The sequence below is a fragment of the Echiichthys vipera genome, assembly GCF_963691815.1.
Source record: "Echiichthys vipera genome assembly, chromosome: X".
NCBI classification, from domain to species: domain Eukaryota; kingdom Metazoa; phylum Chordata; class Actinopteri; order Perciformes; family Trachinidae; genus Echiichthys; species Echiichthys vipera.
The window spans coordinates 4,060,028-4,079,817 of NC_139825.1; the positions used below are offsets into that span (position 1 = coordinate 4,060,028).

The 19,790-nt window shown below is 41.4% G+C and overlaps 1 protein-coding gene across 1 annotated transcript in view; it reads right to left on the reverse strand.

Annotated features, from left to right (window-relative positions):
- The window catches only part of LOC310965489 (3'-5' exoribonuclease HELZ2-like), a gene marked incomplete at both ends in the record, with an annotated part of 33,805 nt that extends 22,369 nt beyond the window's left edge, over nt 1-11,436 (reverse strand). The window contains 4 exon segments of the mRNA XM_083939118.1: nt 6,517-6,624; nt 8,055-8,238; nt 10,087-11,040; nt 11,042-11,436. Of these exon segments, the coding sequence (XP_083795244.1) occupies nt 6,517-6,624; nt 8,055-8,238; nt 10,087-11,040; nt 11,042-11,436 (1,641 nt within the window).
- Between the last annotated feature and the right edge of the window lie 8,354 nt (nt 11,437-19,790).

Here is a 19,790-nt window from a genome sequence, read left to right on the forward strand (position 1 = left end):
CCCGGAAAGACGCCGCCGCAGTCCGTCTGTCGATGAAAATCCAGACGAAAAGAACAAGCAAACAGGCAAAAACAAGGCGGACAAAACCAAGGGTAAGTCTAACCAACCACAGTCGTGTGAAAGAGACATTGAAAGCATAAGACGCCTAATACGGGAACTGAGTAAGGAGGAGAGGAAAAAGGTGGGACTGTTTACAGTGATGGCTGCTGCGCCTGCAAACCTGGCCTCCTCTCCGAACACTCCACCTTACCAGCCTGATGTGATTGTATGGGAAGAGTTGTATCAAGGTTCTGAGGAACCTCAAAACATGACTCCTCTAAGTCCGACTGTCACTCTGTCATTCAGGGTGACCCACCTTTCCGACAGTTCTTAGGTGACCTGAGAAGAAAGGGGGTTGCAAAAAAGCTTTACCTGTCAACCACACTTGAAGATGAGCTTGAACACGAAGCACTTCTGGATACAGGGGCAGATGTCACCCTAATGTCCTCTACGCTTTTCAACAAACTACAGGGAAAGGTGCGTCAATCCAACGGGAACTTGACCCTACAACCCTGCTCGCTGGAGATTCAACCGTACTCATCCACAGGTGAAACTGTGACCGCAAAAGCGGCAATCCACTTCACCATCGGGCCTATGAGCCTCATCCATCCAGTGTACGTGTCTCATCTAGGGTCCACCCCTCTTCTAATCGGTCAGGACCTCCTTAACCGCTTCGAGCCACTGCTTGATTACAAGCGTTCCGAACTCTGGGCACAGGGGAAGAGGCCTCTTTCCTTGACCCCTTCTCAGGGCGCTGTAAACGGCCCGCAATGGCAATTTGACGCTGAGTCTTTTCCCTGCCCTCCCAACCCACTGGTCTGTGCGGTCACTCAGGCCTAGGCAGCGGCTCCTACCCCCGCTACGGCGCCGGCGGCTACTCCTGTTGCACCCAAGTTCACCGATCCTGACCTTGTGTCCCTTTAATCCCTCAACCCGGCTATTAGCCGGATGCTTCTAACTGACGCTTCCGCCCACAGCGTCTCCGCCGAGGACCTTAACGCGATTCCTGTTTTGCGGCACCTGTACCATGCATGGCCGTCTCTGCGTGTCGTCATGGACTACTCGTTCACGACTGCAAGGACCTCACTTCCTCTGCTTTCGTGGCTCCTAGCAGCCTCAGTGGGGTGATGCTAAAGCACGCCCATGACTCCCCATGCGCAAGCCATAAAAGAACCAAAGCAACACGCCAAGCGCTCCAACAGGTCGCCTATGGGTACTACATCTTTGCTCAACCAAACAGAAAGGACAGCCAGGGAGCCAGGAAACTTACTCGCAAGCTTCTCCCTCACTGGGCTGGTCCTTATGTAATCACAGACAAACTCGCTGCCGTGGTTGACCAGATCAAGGTTAGCAGAGGTCAGAGAGAACCAAGGTTTAAATGGGTACATAGAAACCAGATTAGACCACACAAAAACCCCATGGGACTTGTAGGGGACACCAACGCCTCTATTTAGGTCATAAAAAGGGATAAAACACCTAAAGCACCAAAGGTGCCAATAGCGAGTAGGAAAAGAAGAAATCTCAGAATTATTATTACATTTTTTTTTTTTGTTTGTGGTGTGTTGTTTGCAAATTCATAGGAAATTGATTGAAGGTTCATCTCAAAGCCACCCAGTTGATGTACTGGACACTTCAGGGGGGTAGCCGACAGACTAAATTGTATATCTAATCAGGTGTATTCTTCTCGCTGCTGACCTGGCTGCTGACACTCCTGACGTGGGCTCCCTTTTAGGATTGGGACTCTCCTCAGTCAACGCTGTCAGCCTGTCCACGTTAAAACAAATGGGTGAATGGGTGAATTACAGGCTGAAATACCAGACCTCAGAGCACAGGTTAACCGACAACAGAGCGAGTTACAAGTGGTAGGACAATCATTGAAAGGAACCATCCTCGTGGTGAACACTCACAGCGAGGCCCTGAAAAGGACCATCTGCGCCGTAAACTCTCTCCTGTCAGTTGTTTCGGCTCAATTCAACTAGTTACCCTGCTGATGAACGACATGCTTAGAGACATAGGATCGTCAGTGGATAGCTTAGCAATGGGTAAGATTCCCCCATACCTCATTCCCCTTTCTCTGGTGCAGAACATTCTGGCAATCACCACTAGGGACGCAGTCGCCCCTCTTCAGGCCCATTTAGCATACTCGCTAGGTAGGGCTGTTCCCATTTATGTCAATCCAGAACAGAGAGTGATAGGGTTCATCATCAACCTCCCTATCATTGCTGCTGAGAACATTTACAGATTGAAGGACTTGGTGAATGTGGGATTCTGGCAGGGCGACACGCACGTTAAGGTGCAGACCCCGTCACTCATCGCCTACCACGATAACAACCCAGAACTGTATTTAGCCCCAAATTTGAGGATGTGCACCCTCACGAAGGACATTCACTACCTTTGTCCCAGTAAGCCCTTTTTACGGAACAACACAGACTGAATTTGTGGACTAAAAGCCATGACTATCTAGTCTCTCGTTGCCCAACAACCGTTACACCCAGATCCCGAATCACCACGACTCAGGCTGAAATTGTAGGAGGACGTTGGTTGGTTAACACACCAGTAAGGACAGCTACTTTGACTTACGACCAGCATGACACTGCCACCCGCATAACTCTACCCGACCAGACATTATGGATCAGCGTACCAAAGAACGCCATCCTACATGTTGATGACGTGGCTCTCTACTACTTAGACTCGGACCAATACGAGAGCGAGATTGAGGTTTCTGAGTTCTTCAAAAAACATACTCTAGAACTCAGCCCAGAGACCATTCAGCAAGTGCACTACGAAGGGACTAGGACCATTGATCTGACACCGGTTGATGATGTACTTAAAGAAATCTCCTCTCAAAAGAAAGACCCTATCCGGCCCATCACGTATGCCTGGTCGAGCCCTGACTCAGTGCTCTCAGCCGCGGTAGTATTAGGTTATTTTATAACTTTCGCCATGGCTTTCTTCTACCTCAAACGCACCCAAAGCTTACAATGCAAGCTCAGCAAGTGTACCAGTGGGTTAGCAAAGATAGTTAGACGCAGAGGGACGGAACCAAATTATCCTCCCGCCGGACTCCGTGTAGTGGAGGAAGGGAGCGATGAGTCACAGGAGGTTATTTTTGTCCACTTTTTTTTTTTGTCTTACTTAAGTATTTTCGTTTGTTAATCTATTTTTATCGCGTGACCTTTTTTAAGTTTTCTACAACACGTTTTTTTAATCTTTTATAAGTATAGTTAAACCCCTCGTGCAGTCTTTGCCTTTTTGTCCGGCCGGCAAATTGCATCAAACTCGCGACTCCAGCCCCACAGAACCGGTCAGAACTTTTGTCAACCAACAAACCACTTCAGAGGCAGCCACCTGAAGCACCAAGTCCAGGCCACGACGGGACTCGACGAGAGCCGCCAGTTCAACCACACAGCTGACCCAGTCTACAGACCGAGCCGAGGTCCGCCAAACACCGGGACGCGGACCCACGGAAAACTGCATCGGTACTGTAAGACGCCAGGGCGACTGTAACATCAACGGCAAAGTAAGGTTGGCCTTTTAATGCAACTCTTGGTTAAATGTTGGTGACAGTTAGATTCTGATCCGAGTTCTGTTGGCAGGCCAATTAGAGTACGTTTTTGTACCCGCCAGTGATATTATAAACAAGCCCTCTCGAGCCTCAAGCTTCTTATATCCACATTTAACCTTTTTCACTTGTCTATTCAATGTTGCACTATGCTGTATTATAATCTCCTTATTATGTAGTCGAATAAATGTTTATAACCTTATGTCATTGTGAGAGTCTTCCGTTCTGTGCAGAAAGTGTTGGTCCCTGATAAGGCTGTGGTACGAATTAACGCGTTCAAGACGAGACTGATAAAAATTGAACAATCAATTACTTAAATAACTAAGTAACTAACTAACTAATAACTAACCTTCATCAAAGTTTAATAAACATCCTGTCTTAATTTGGTGTGGTGCCCTTACTTCGAGGTAAAATAAATCCTAAATTTTAACGAGTCGTGTTAATTCATAATTAATTCAGCGACTACTATATTCTAGCCATAACAAAAGTAGGCTTAATCTCCTACAATGTCCTGGGAACATTACTGGTGTTTCAGCTGTTCTTTCTTATTAAGCAGTAGTCTCAGCAGCACATATTTTTCCTGTGATTGTTAAACCAGGGGAGCGCGAGAGGACATTTACCAGGAGCCAGTGGATGAAAGTCCATTAAGTTTTTATGGAGTTTACCGATCAGGAATGGAAACTTAATTTTAAAAGGACACGACAGTCATTCAGAGACGGTGACCCTGTAACTTTTTTCTTTCATCTGTGTGTTATTCTGTCCCTTTTCTTCGTGTGTTTATTGGAAGCAACGTCACCTAATGTAACAAACATGCACAGAAAGAGTATATTCATTCCAACGAGACAGAAATGATCAGATTATGCGGTTACTTTAGGGTTATTCGGAGCTTTTCCAATTTAATAGATTATCAAAGATTCACCCCCCCCCCACACACACACACACACACACCGCCAATGTCCTATCTCTTTGTTTACGCGAGACATTTTATTCTGATTGAGCTATTATTTTGATTATTAGTGGTATATTAGGGTTCATGGAAACAAGTAAAAAGCACAAAGTAGCAAGGCTCATGGTTTAATATATATATATACATATACAGGTATGTATACTGTATATATTATTTATGCATTATTATACTGCAAATATTTAATATCACTCATTTTTGGTTATTCCGTTGGTTTCCATAATGTTCTTTGCTCTAGTGCCAGTCCAGCCATTTCTGCCTACTACTGAGCTTAGCAAACTGCCTTTAAAGATGTCAGCTCTGTCTGAGTGTTTGTGTTATGGTCCTGCTTTTCTCTAGCCTCGTGAGACCATCCCGATCCCACAAACTCCATTGTATTTTACTCACAGATCAGTCTGGTAACGTGCAGCGGAAAAAATTTGGAGATGTTTGCAAAGCGACCGAACCGAATCAGTGTTTGTTTTGAGGCGGGTTTGAGTGTGACGCAACGCATTCAAATCCAACCGGATCTAGACACATTTTCAGACAGCGGTAGCCCTAATTCTGTCAGCCTCAAATTAAATTCACGTTGCAGAAACAGCAAATATCCTTTACCAACATGTTGTTTACTTTCTGAGCTTTGCCTCAATGCTCTCTTCATACATCATACACTTGATCTAATGGTTTATTCGGCCTGATAAATAGATAGTTTTTCCAATCAGCAACTAGTATTTTCCGCCTCTTCCCAAAAGATCTCCAAACGAGAGTTCCCAGATGGATATGCTGAGAAAATGAGAAACATGCGATTCAATCCATCTGGCGGAGTCAGTTTAGGTTATCTCTGCATATAATACACTCAGAGGACAATGGGCTGTATTTTCCAACGACTGTTAAGTCGCTCTGAGGAATGGCAAAGATTTTGTTCAAGTCCACCCAATGTTCTGTGTCTGTTATATGTTATTCCTGCCAGTTTTAGCTTCCCTATTGGCTCATGACCCATCAGATCAGACTTTAAGGTGCTTCTGATGACTTACAAAATGATAAATGGGCACACACCCTCATAACTGTTTGATCTTCTTCAACCTACTTCTATCAGGACTAATACAGTATATCCGCTCTCAGATATACAGATATACAGGCACCAGTCTGTCCTCAGAGTTAAAAGAAGTCAGCAGGCCACAGGGCCTATTCCTATTGTGGCCCCTTCCTCTGGAATAACCTCCCTGCTGATATCAGACTGACTGCTGACTCACCAAGTTGAAAGTCGTCTTTCCACCTTAACAGCAGCAGTTAGTTGATTATAATTCAGTTACTTTGGGGGCCCTGTACCAGTTATCACTATAGGTCAGTCTCAGCCTCAATGTATAATTTAGCCTACTTAAATAATATTAACTTTCTAAAAACCACTAGAGCTCTCAAACCCTCGGCTGTAGACCTCTGTCTCCCTATCTTTCTCACTCTCTCCCTTTCTCTTCCATGTCCTCTCTTTTCACTCTGGCTTCTCTGTGCTGGACCATCAGCTGGACCTCTCTCTCTCTCTCTCTCTCTCTCTCTCTCTCACTCTCTCCAGGCTGAGGAGGAGGCCATGTGTCTCAGGTTCTATCTGTTTGGTGACACCTGATGTTGCTTAATATGCTCTTGGATCCATGTTCTATATATACAATATGTTTAAAAGCTATCTGTAATTGTGTCACACTGATCATCTAAACTATTGTTTTTTTTATTCTGCTGGTTATCCTGTAGACTATTTCCTGTCTCCTCTAGGTTGTTCTTTAAAAATCAGGCTACTTCTATGACTTCGACTTTTATGGCTTCTTTGATCAGGCTACTTTCCAATCTGGCAACACTGGGGCAAGTATACTGGAAATGTGAAAATGGACATGGGCACAAAATCTTTGTCTGTATGAAGTAGTTTGATGTTAGATACTGAGTGGCTGGACTTAGATACAGGCACAGGAACCAAAAATCTTACCTCTGTTTCTACTTGGAACTTCCATTGCAGTGATGCATTGATCTGTTCACACTCCACAGTTAAATCTTCATCACAAGAGATGCTGATGTTGTCTACTTGTTCTGATATCTGTTCAACATTTCAAAATATTGGATTAAAAATATCGTTAGGATGGCAAGGAACTGAAGAATAAAATGATAGTGTGAAAATATCAATTTAGTTTAACCCTTGTATGGTATTGAGGTCAAATTTACCTGTTTCAAGTTTTTGAAAGAAAAATGGTACTCAGTGGCCTTAGCTTATTTTATGTGATAAACATGTACAAACAAAAAATTATAATACAGCACACATGCTACTATTCCCCATACATTTACATCCTTCATGTGGTATTCGGGTCAGTTTGACCTGCATACACAGAGACACAGAAAAAATAATTTAATTGTTAATTTTGTTCTAGTAGAGAGTGCTTGCATTTGTTAAACATATATGTTATCTCTTTTGTTTGAAATTGAGACAAAGACAATGTATGTTAATAGTTTATGAAGTTAAATTTTATTTCAGACCTGTTTTTAAAAAACCCAAATATGTCCCGTGTCAATATGACCTGAGGGATACCAGAGGGTCACAAAAGTAAAGCCCATACAAGGGTTAAAGGGAGAAATTACACTCTGTTATACAGTAAGTCTTTGCAAAGCAGAAATCCCAGGGTTTAATGTCTCTGGTATGCTTATACACACAATGCCATATAGGTTCAAACTCAGTCAGACATCTTCATCTGTACTGCTCAGCAAAATTCTGCATGTGACCTGTGTACTTGTTCACTTAGCACTTGATGCAAACATGTATTCTTATTTTCACACATTTCTTCTGCTTTGTCTGATGTGCAGTGTGTATATATTATCTTCTTTGGTCTGACAGCACTACAGTGTTCTCTCTAGGGGAATAGTAAAAATTGGCTTTGACCTTGAGAAAGACTGGGGTGTGTTTGTGATAAAGGATGGATTCACAGACTCTATGAGAACATGGTGTGCCTCTCAGTTGACTGACTGGAACATCCTGTTAAGGGGCCTTCACAAGATAAGGTTTTTATCTCGCTGTGCTCACCTCGAGGTTGGGCGCAGAGACCCAGTAAACGGCTACTCCCAAACCTGGAGTGATGCTTTTAAACCTCCAAGCATTACGTTTTCTTCCCAGATTGTGATACGACTTTAATGTAACGTTAAATAGTTCGGGAAACTCAGACACACAATAAGTTTTTCCTCCATCTTTCTAAACGGCTTGATATCGCTCTCTGGTTGTCTAGGAAACGTAGATATCACACTCAAAGCTTCTAACTCATTGGTTGACTTTTGAAACGTCAGCGGCAACATGAGCAGCAGCAAAGAGGCAAATCTAAGCAGTGCGCGCTGCCATCTTGGGAGCTGCCACCTCTTCCATAGGAAATAAATGGAACGGCCAGTGCAAAGAGTTTTTAGCGTGTATCATGTGTAGGGGCCTTTAAACAAACAATTTCCAACAGAATAAGATAATGAGACAAAGGACTGGAGCCTCATACTCACAATGTGTACTTCATTACTGCAGTTTTTGTATTCCTCCAAAAGCCTTTCATTATAGCACATGAGACCGTAGGCCCCAATGTTATGTCTGATCTCCTTCTCCTCTGCAGCACGCATCAACCACTCCTGCAGTTCTTCCACAGAATGAGCTTTTGGACACTTGTTGCCATACTCGCACGTTTGTGGTCTAGGATAAAATGGCAATTTTTAGAGAACGACAAAACTAATCAAATGAGGCAATCAAACACTTTGGAGCATTTCAAAAAATAAAGACATCTAAATGTTTCACAGAAGATTTATAATTATTTAGATTTACATTTTTTATTGTAGATACTAAATTAAAGTAATAATCCATAAGATTAGAGATATCTTGTTTCTAGTGGCCTCTGTGGCGGTAAGATGTAAATGCAGGGGATCCTGTTCTTTCAGAGCCTCCATCTTGTCACGTTCACGATCACTGTGTGTTTACTTAATTTTTTTTGCTCTTTTGTAAACTTTACTGAAACACATTCACTTCTCTTCTTCCAATCCGTCCCCTATATGTTACCCTCTTAAATCCACACACACACACGCACACACACACACACGTTTCTATTACACTTCTATTACAAGCCTCAGAAGATGGACGTTCCAGATTTCCAATTACAAGTGAACGCAGCATAAAAAAACACCATCACCAACATGGCGGCCTATTAGATGTCTCCACACAGATTGGAACACTCAGCAAAAAGGCAACAAGTGCTTTCATTAGTGGGTCATCACCATTGTTTTAACTCACTCTGTGATAGATAGGAACTTAACAGACAATTAAATAGATGACAATCTTATGCATTACAACTTTAAGTCAAACAAAGACAGTAAAATATACATTGTCATATGAATTTCCTTTTTGCGTGAGCATTACGCGTCGTAATTAAATGAAAAACATACTGTATGTTAAAGATATAATTCCAAGATCAAACCAGAGCAGTGTGAGAAACTAGTGACGTCCGGTGGGTGCAGATGTGCTGAAGTAATTCAAAGCTGTGGCCTCTACACTTCCTGTTCATTTTTGAATCCTATAGAAGAAAACACTGTTGAAATCTTCTCTTCTGACACAGTGGTTACTGTTCTCTAATTTTTATCTCCAGGCTTTGCAGGAGAGGAGGCCCTCATTGTCAAGCGTGTCATTCAGAAACAGACATTGTGAAAGACTAATCACATGTCAGTGGGACCCTTATAGATCTATTGCTGTCGTCACTGACCTCATTGAAACCTCATTTGCAACTTTATTAGTCATTTATAATCGTTCCAACAATTAAATATATTCTGTAGCCTATATTTAATCGTAGACTATTTATCAAACTTCTGACAGCAATATGAACGAATAATCACATGAAGGATTCTTCTGAATGGTTCTGTTAAAATACAAATAATAAAAGACTATCCCACTAACTGACAATGTATCCCCGGTACTTCCATGCAGTCTTCTGAAATTAAAGTAAGCTAAAAGATCATGGAATAATTGTGAAAAACATTTGATTTCTGATCGGAGCAGCAGGATAAATCAAGCCTCCATGGTAACTTCTGTGCCTCTGCTTTTGTGCAACCAAGTCATGGATAAAGTAAACCAGAATAACTGGAAAATCCCGGCTAAACCCCTAGTCAAGGTTTGTGCAATAGCCCCCTGGAGATTGTATTTACGCTCCAAAAATGCTAAAAGTGGGGTTGATTTGTGAAGATTATCTTACTTAACAAAATGAGTAAGTATAATAAACTTTTGTTCACAAGTCTTATTTTAGGCAATCATCTAAAATCCACTGGAAAAATCCTGTTTACTATTTGTCGAGGGAACCAGGGTGATGTTAACTCTAGGGTCCCCCCTGCAACGTCATCCCTGCAGCACTATGTTGTGGTAATGTACGGCATTTATGGTAAAACAAAATGGTTAAGTTCAGAGTGTTTCAAGATTGCCTCACCATAGGGGGGCATGAACTTAATAAAGAACCTGCATGAATGTGCAGTATGGTTGTAAAACATGAGTAACGTTGTTTACCTCTCACACAGCCAGAACTCTGATCGGGGGATGTGTGGAGGCTGTCGTCCCCTCCACTTGGTGGTGGTGTCCTCACAGAGTAACTGGGCATGCTCCAAAGAGGCGCAGTGCTTGTAGAAGCTCTCTGGTGAGGAAAGGACCAGGAGACAAACTTTGCAGTACATGATGACCTGTCTGGGTTCTGTCTGCTCCCGCTGGCACAACTGAAGGAGGTGAGGCCGAACAGAGAGCCCACTGTGCTCCGCTTTCCACACGGCCATCTCCACCTCACTCTGGGCAGACTGGCAGTGTCCGGCCCCATGCCAGCAGGGCTTGCCTTGCCTGACATGACTGCAGTACTTAAACTGACAGTACTGTAGAAGAGGGCGCACCTGGCTGTAGACGTGCTTCCTGCTGTTCTCTGATAGGTGATAAACTAAGAATGGGTCCCAGGGGTGTGCTGCATCTGCTGAGCAAGTGGAATTCCACCTTTTGGATGTTAGTTTTTGTGGATGATCATGAAAGCAGTCCTTGCACAGCTTAATGAATTCACCTGAAAACTGTTGGAGAATGCTTTTAGCTGCACTTTCTGGTGTTATTAAAATAGATTCAGACTCAATTAAAAGTCTGATCAATCTATCTTTATCAATGTGTTTGTCTCTAACATAGTTCCATACAGTGGCCTCTTCATTGCTTCTGGCATAAGTGCATCCCTGTCCGTGTTGTGTACATCCAGAGCCCTCGACAAAGAAGTTACACTCTTGGTAATGAACATTTGCACCGAATTGTCCAAATTTAGGCCGCTCATCGATGGGCCTCCATTGGTTAGTGGCTTTTTTTTTGGCTAAAAGCACATTTTTACAGCATTTGTGATGAACTGACTGAGCTGTGTATGTTATTTCTTTCTCTTTTACAGAACACAGATCACACACAGCCTTCAAGTCTAGAGTTTGCAAGAGGTCACCCTGAGATTCAGTTATCAGGCAGATCAGATCCTCTCTCAGACTGAGCTATAAGATTACAGAGAAGCACATAGTCTAATCTGTGATGCTTTTCAAATGTCCAAACGGCAGCTTCCTCATTAATTCTGGCAAAGGTGCACCGCTTCTTGTGGTATGTACAACCAGAGCCCTCGACAAAGAAGCAACATACCACATACTGGTTTGGATTTGGAAACTTGGGCCGCCTAGAGACAGGCCTCCATTTACTGCCACCTTTGGTTTTGCAGAGCAGTTGACTGCGTGCACACTTGTGGTGGACTGATTTTAACATATACGTAATTTCTTTCTCCTTTACAGAACATTGAGTGCATACAAGTTTGAGGTCATGTGTCGATAAAAGAGGAGCCAGTCTGGATTCACTAGCTGACATTGTGATACTTTCATAATGCCCAAGTCAGCACCTGGATTCTAAATGTGTAATGGCCCTGCAGATTATAGGAATATGCTCAGAGCTAATGCCTGCTCTCTATTTTCAGACGCAGCCAGTCACACTAGGCACCAACCATTTAATCAGGAACCTGACTGGATTAATTTGTCATTATTTGTGGCAGACCGAAAGTCTGAGAAATGTCCAGCTTTGCTTGAATGTCCGAAAGAAAACAGTAGAGAAGACATCATGAGAGGAGTGCTCATATGTATTTGTATATATATATATATACATATACATATATATATATATATATATATATATATGTGTAAAGTATATCCTAGTTTGGGCACTTTCAAAAGCCTTGAAATATTCGATTTCTGAGAAATGATACAAACCATCACCTAACAGCACACCTTTGCAAACTGCTCTAGAAACAATCAAAAAATTATTTTCTGTATGTGGTATGTAACATTTATATATAAAATTTTAAAATAAACTTTATCTTAAGCATGGATACCAAGTTGTTAGCCTATAAATCAAAATGACTCAAGATATCCACTTGATGATGACCCTTTTTTTAAAGTTTGAATATGTAGAATCTTCATTAAAAGCTATATTTTAAAAAAAACAATAATAATACACCCATGGGGCGTTTTGAGGGGAAAGTATTGCTTTTCCATAAAAACATTTTTTAGTCTGAATTAATATTTTAAATAACATTTGACAGGTTTGACAATGACTTTCTGTCTCGTTCTGTTTCCATTGTAGCAGCCTATAGCTTTGGGCATTGCTGGTTGCCAGGGTTGTCTGTTGTTGGGTGCAGCTACTGTAGGCTGGCACTGGGTGAAATGGAGTTTGCCAATCCTGCAGCTGCTTATTTGTCCCAGCAGCTGAGTGACCGGAGACAGGCAAAAACCAGAGTCAATATAGGCCAAGCATTCACTCCATGGACTGAGAGAAAGGAGAGAAACGCCATTAAAACGCACGCCCAAATGGCTACGGTTCTCCTTGATCACTAACGATAACTGTCAGTCAAACGTCTCTGTAATACTTGTTTTTATGGTGTGATTTTCCGGAAGGGATGGGTTCAAATGGGCTCAAACAGACTCTGGTCTCCTGTAGGCTACTGGGCCAGGTCTGACCAACCTGGCAACCCAACTGCTGCAATAATTTTTTGTTGTTACATCTACGATCCTGAGACACTAGATGGTGATGTTCTGCTCATTCTCCAATTTAAACCTTTAATGTTTACGTTTCGTTTTATAATAATGTAGTATGTTATAATTCAATTACCCTCTAAATGATTATAGAGGGTATTCAAATTATTACATTGATCAGGGCTCTCAAGTCTCACGCATTTGGCGTGTGACATGCGCATCCCCACCCGTTCACACGCCACACATTGTATTTCTCCTGCATGTAAATAACCACGGTGACGTCCACCAAGTTTCACCGCTTTAACAGTGGAACAGGTAAGAACCAATGAGTTACCCCCACAGTCTATGGTTCCCCCGAGAGTTCAGAAGCTGCGTGCCACACGCAAGCCAAATAAAGTATATCTACGGAACAGCCAATCAAAAAGTAGCATTGCTGTATTTTGATATTCCACGGTTAGGCCACAGAAGAAGACGGACTAAACACATCCAGACACTCAAATGAAGCAGGTGGTTTCATAAGGAGAGAAAGATCCAATGATTACAGTAAGTCACGTCACTGTCTATGAATATTTTGTCCAGGCAGAGCAGGAGTGGGAGCGAGTGTGAGTGTGTATGTGTGTGTGTGTGTGTGTGTGTGTGTGTGTGTATGTGTTTGTGTTTGTGTGTGTGTGTGTGTCCACGACATCGCCTACCAAGACCCACAAAACCAACTACCAGGTAATACTATTAAGTCTCAAATTAGGAGATAAATGTCTCCTTGACCTCAAATACTTTTTGGGAAGACTGTTGATATGAGTTGGGTGATACCGTATATCTGATGTGATAAAATGTATATGTAGTCCATGGGTAAAATAGCATGCTTACAGAGGAATCACTTGCACTTACTGTGCATATCTTGCAGAATCTGTGCCCTCACTGTATGTCTGTCTAGTCTTGCATTAAAATGCTGATTGCAAAGTAAAATTCCTTTGTGCCTCACATTTTCCAGGATTTCACATATTTAATACTTAAAGTATTAAGTCCAGTTTTGATCATGGTCACAAAACAAATTCTTAATTTTTTTCTTTACACATGGTGCTTTTTTTTTTTTAGATTTCAGGAACTACTTCCATTCCCTGGGCCACAGGAACAGGATAAAGTGAGTGAGGAGTTCCTGGGCTACCAACTCATGGACATCTCCAAGAGCCCACCACCTTTAATGTTAGGGAGTTTTGGGGGAGTATGTCCTCAACAAAGAGCAAGGTAAGAAATAGTTTGCACCACATGACATATATCATTAATATGAAATAATAAAAGCTACGCCTTAGAGTAATAGACACTCTCGGTTTCTTATTTCAAAGGTGACCGGTTTGAGGCAGTTTGGTAGGCTGTATAGCTGCATTAGTGCTTGTGCCCACATTCAAACGCTGACGCTGAAAGGGTGTTCTCTATGGTTGGACTAAACAAGACCAAAAACAAGGAACAGTTTAGCACTTGATGGCACTCTGTCATCAATCATGGCAGTAAAAGTAGCTGGTTTGGAACCATAATGTTTCAAGTGGGAGCCACCAACCCCGTCCTAAAGGCCTCAAAGCAAGCCACAAACACATACAATAAACAACAAATACGCGCACACATGCACTAAAATAACACACACACACACACACATGCACTAAAATAACACAAATACACACACACACATGCAGTAAATTGCTCACAAAGTGTAATCTGAAGTCTATAAATATTTTTGTTTGAATGAATTTGGTCGGATTAAGGAATTCCTAAAAGTGCTCCTTCCACTGCCCTATTACCTCATCAACTGAGGGCACCAGCGTCCCGTCCTTACTGTAAACAGCTTGGACGGTTCCCCGTTATTTTTCAGACATCCACCCCCGCCTCAACCAAATCCCCACTGCCGCTGGTAAAATCTCACTCTGAACTCACCTCAAAACTTTAGAGCCCTGTATTGATATTCAAATTACCGTCTAAATTACCCAGTTAACCCTATCCCACAATACAATGCAGTAGGCCTAACGTTAGTAAGTGCTAACGTTAGACAGCTCTGTAACGTCAATAACGCTTCAGTTTACATACGTACACGTTAAAAATCGGTGATCTTGTCTCCTGCGACCGTGACCTACCTTTTCCGGTAATTTAAGCGTAATCTAGCGATGCCGGTGGAGCAGAGTTGGCACGGTTACCCTGGTTACGGCTTTCAGGAAGTGCAATTTCAATTCTACGCATCCGGAAAGATACATTATGCTATTTAGGGCTGCGCAAACGTTTGTTGAACAAGTATTAAGCATGAAGTACATAGCAGGCCTAGCGTTAGCGTTTTGTGATTTCAGAAGCAACAAATGTTTTCTTGTTGCTATGGTCATCTGTTAAAAGGACCACACGACCTAACAGGTGTCGTCAGATTACATTTTTTCTTGACGATGCGAGTCAGACTAGCAAAATAAAATGCAAAAATATATAACAAATAACAAAATATATCTAATTGTTAACATAAAATTATACAATACTGCAAATAATGTTCAGAAGAAAAATAAATTCCCTGCCACACTGTGACGCTGCAAAGGTTATTTTCAATAAATGAATGTAAATAGGCTGTTTGTAAATTTACAGTAGCCTACAATGGATCTAAAGGGGAAAAAGAGAGATGGTTAGAAAGGATAAATTATGGAACACTGCTTACATATATTTAAGAATATATGTAGGGTATTTTTGAGGGCTATAATAGTAAATGACTATATTTTTTATTTTATATCTTTGTTTCTCGAGAGTAGGTACATTTTTTAGAATGCAGGACAGGCATATTAAGCTTTATGCTTCTGCGTCATAATTATTATTATTATTATTATTGTTATTATTATTATTATTATTATTATTATTATTATTATGTATTCTCCTGATATGATATCTAAAGATCCCTTGTTAAAGCCAGGTGTAAATGGGGACCATGTGTCTGCTTCAAATTGATCCAGTGAGTTAAATATAGAGTGGAGGACTGCGTGACTAACAAATCTTTCACAGAAAAGCCTCAAAGAACAGCAAACATCAACAAAGTCAAATAATATTAAGGAACAATAAAAGTCACAGCTGAGATGAGCCCTGTTACGTAGAGCTTGCATCTGAAGTCCACCAGAAGGCGCAGACTTTTTTCTTAATGCAACAGCAGGAGGCAACACACACTCACCGAATAAGGTCAGCAGCTCAGAAGGCTCAAACTATCAACTGTAGAGCAGAGTAGGAAATTAATTAAAAAAATATATTTTAATAAATAATTTTTTGTGCATAAAGTTGCTGTTTAATGTAAAATGAGGCCACCTTAAAAAGCATAGCCCACAGCAATAATTAAACATGTGATGACAACAACATGAGTAAATAAAAACGATAGGCCTGTAATGTTATTATCAGCATTTCTATTATTATTATTATTATTATTATTATTATTATTATTATTATTATTATTATTTTTATTATTATTATTATTATTAGGGCCCTAGCACCGACTAAGTCAGCAAGGGCCCTATTGTAATTGGAATAATAATAATAATAATTAATATTATTATTATTATTATTATTATTATTATTTACAACAACAGCCCACAGGAAGTTACATTTTATAGATTTTGATGTTCTTTTCCTATCCGGTTGAACACATCCACCTCAAATCCTGTTAGCACATACTTTAGACCTTCATGATGCTAGATCACGTAGATTTTGGCTTTTCATCAAATTCTGTTGTCATGGCGACCATCCTTCGCCGTGAAACAGGAAGTGGTTGTGATTTCAAAATAGATTATCAAATATGCCCCAAATTTATCATGATTAATTACAGTGCAGGCCTGGGGTCCGTTTCACAAAGCAGGTTAAAAAAACTCTGAGTTTAACCCTGAACTCTGAGTTGATCTACTCTGAGATAGGAAACTCTGAGTTTTCGGTTCCAGAACAGCAGATTTGCGTTAGGTTGATCAACTCAATGTAGTTTGACCTGGAGTTAAGCGCGTGCACCACAAGTAAAAAAAGACAGCATCAATGGAGGCCTGATTCAACGAGTCACCATAGCAACGCTGAAGCAGAGGGCTACGCTACCACTGGAAATGGAAATATTAATGCGCCTATACAGAGAGTTTGAGCACGTTTACACCGCTGCTTCAGCAAAAGAGAGGGAGACGGTGCGGGAGAACATTGCTTCTCGGGTCAGTGCATAAGTTTAAATGTAGTCCTGTTGCAATCACAGTAATATCACAGGGGGAACTGCTTGGGTGGGAGCCTATTAGTTTATTTCATTTAAGTGCAACCCCGCTGGGGAGAAGCGCACTTGGCAGCAGTTTAAGATGAAAAATAAAAACATTGTTCAAACAGGTAAAACATCGGCACAATCTCATGGTGACGCCTCATTTTTAGCATGTTTTACATGGTAAAGTAAATATTACCGTAAGTGGCTGTTTTATATGTTGTATAAAAAACTCCCATTTGCAAAAAAACGCAGCGCAACACATAATATCTGCTGGGATATGAGAGCATGACTTTGGTTGTTAATGTTGGAAATGTAAGGAGGGATGAGATGGACTGTGACGTGAAACGGTGTTGTGCGTATTCAGCACCCCTGCTGTGAAATTCACCCCTTCGCATTATAGATGAAATTCTGGATCAGAAGGCTGTTGTTTCCACCTATAGGAGTAGTTTATATACCGGTAACCACATTAAAAGCACACACTTTTGAACGTATGAATTGCAAGAAAAGCTGGGATTATATTTAGGAAACGCTAAGTCACATACATTCAACTTGCTTAAAAGATCCATTTCATTCATTTTGTAATTATGGCTGCAGTATATTAAGGACGTCTATGCGCGGTCTGATCATCTCCCGACGAATATTTAATTCTCTGTGCGGTAATGCTGCAGCTTCATCCACGGGATCGTTATCAAAAGTACATGCCATGGTAGTGAAAATATTCACCACCTAATATAACTTCTAATGTAGGCCTACTGAATGATTTTTATACGTTGTATAAAAAAACTCCCATTTGCAAAAAACCGCAGCGCAACACACAATATCTGCTGTGATATGAAACGGTACCGCTCAAAAAGAGAATTGCCTGGAATTGCAAGAACATCTATAATCAATAGTTTGATAATCATCTCCCGACGAATATTTTATTCTCTGCGCAGTAATGCTGCACCTTCATCCACGGGATCGTTATCAAAAGGACATGCCATGGTAGTGAAATAGTTGCCACCTAATATAACTTATAATGCAGGCCTACTGACTGATATTTGCAGTGATTTTCTGAAAAAACAGACAGAACTATACTACGCCAAAACTCGCCCGCTGACTGAATGAATGAGGAAATCAAACACCGTGTGTGGCTGAAAGAGGGCGGAGACAGAGAGAAACTCAAGGTTTTCTGAGAAAAACCTGGTCCCGACCAGGTTAGTTTCAGAGGGCATGTTACCATGGTAACTGACCGAGAGGTTAAGTTACCTCTCTTTGTGAAACAGGCTAGAGTTACCCCTCTCTCTCTGGTTTGAGTTACCTCCCTCTGTGAAACGGAAAACTCAGAGTTTCCCTCATTTCAGGGTTAACAGACTCAGAGTTTTCACTAAACCTGCTTTGTGAAACAGGCCCCTGAACACATCTGCATTACAATAATTAGTCATAAGCATAGCGCCCCCTACTGGCAACAGGAAAAATGACAAATATCAACCGATTTACATAAAAACTAATATTGTTGGTTCTACACTTGATGTAGGGAAACACGATGCATGTCTTGTGTATGTTAGGTAATGGCGTGGCAGCCATTTTGTACCACCCGCCATGAACAGGAAGTCGCTCTAACTTTAGCATACATTGTCCAAACTGCACCACATTTCCCAGAGATGATTAGAGTCAAGGCATGAGGACAACTACATGCTGATATCCACTAACAGACACAGCGCCACCTACTGGCAACAGGAAATCAGACTTATATGACAAAATTAATCAGATTTACATGAAATTCTCAATATCTTAAACACACTGCCGCCAGTGCCGGCGACCAGCCACCTCCCCGACATGCACCGGGTGCGAGAGCCCGTTCATCGCTGCTTGCAGCTTTAATTAGGGCCCGTGCACCGACTAACTCGGTCGAGGACCGACCTATTGTAATTGGAATTATTATTATTATTATTATTGTTATTATTATTATTATTATTATTTTTATTATTATTATCATGATTATTTTTTTATTTCTTTCCCCGCCTCTTAAATCGCATTTTTGAGGGCCTAAACATATCTAACTTTTTGTGAAACTTTGCACACTGATCAGAAGTGGTAAAAAAATTTTTTATATTTTATGGGTCTCAGTCTTGGGCGTGGCAAATTAGCTCGATAGCGCCCCCTTGAATATTGGCAAAGCCCAGCCCCTCAATACATTTTCACCTACATGTATGAAAATTGGTAAGCATGTGAAGAATGCAGAGACACATGAAATATCCTCTTGGAGGTATGCCCTAAACACAACAGGAAGTCCGCCATTTTGATTTGAACATGTCATTGTTCATTTTTTAGCCTTTTTAAAAAAAAACGTTGCTCTGTACTTTAAGGAGCTCGTCCTAGAGTTTTTAACGGAAGTACTTCAAAGTTGGTCTGTACACCTTCAAGACATGGCCGACGCTAAATTCATCAATCAGCCTGGCCGTGGCGGGGCCTCAAATTTCACATGCACGCCATGAACCAGGAAGTGGTCTTTAACACTTTAAAATCATGACCATACATTGTCCAATCTGTCCCAAACTTCTCAGGCATGATTGGACTCTCGGTCTGAACACATCTATGTGACAATATTTACGTATAGTCATAGTGCCCCCTGCTGGTAACAGGAAACAACATGTTATGCTTTGATGTCCTTGGCCTGATTGGTTCATCACATCCTCCTTAAAAGTGGTGATGATAACCTTAAGACGCGAGTGATGCTTCACTGTGACCATGGGACGATGTTGTGTAACGGCACAGCTGTGGCGGCATGGCCAATTTTGATGCAACACCATGACAAAAGACACTACTGAAACTGCCCACTAGGTGTTCAGATCTTTTCCAACCTTCACATGTTTTGACAATTTTGAATAATTGTCATGGCTTTTCATTAAATTCTGTTGTTGTGGCGACCATCCCCCCTCATGAAATAGCAAATGGTTGTAACTTCAACATGCATTGTCCACTATGCCCGA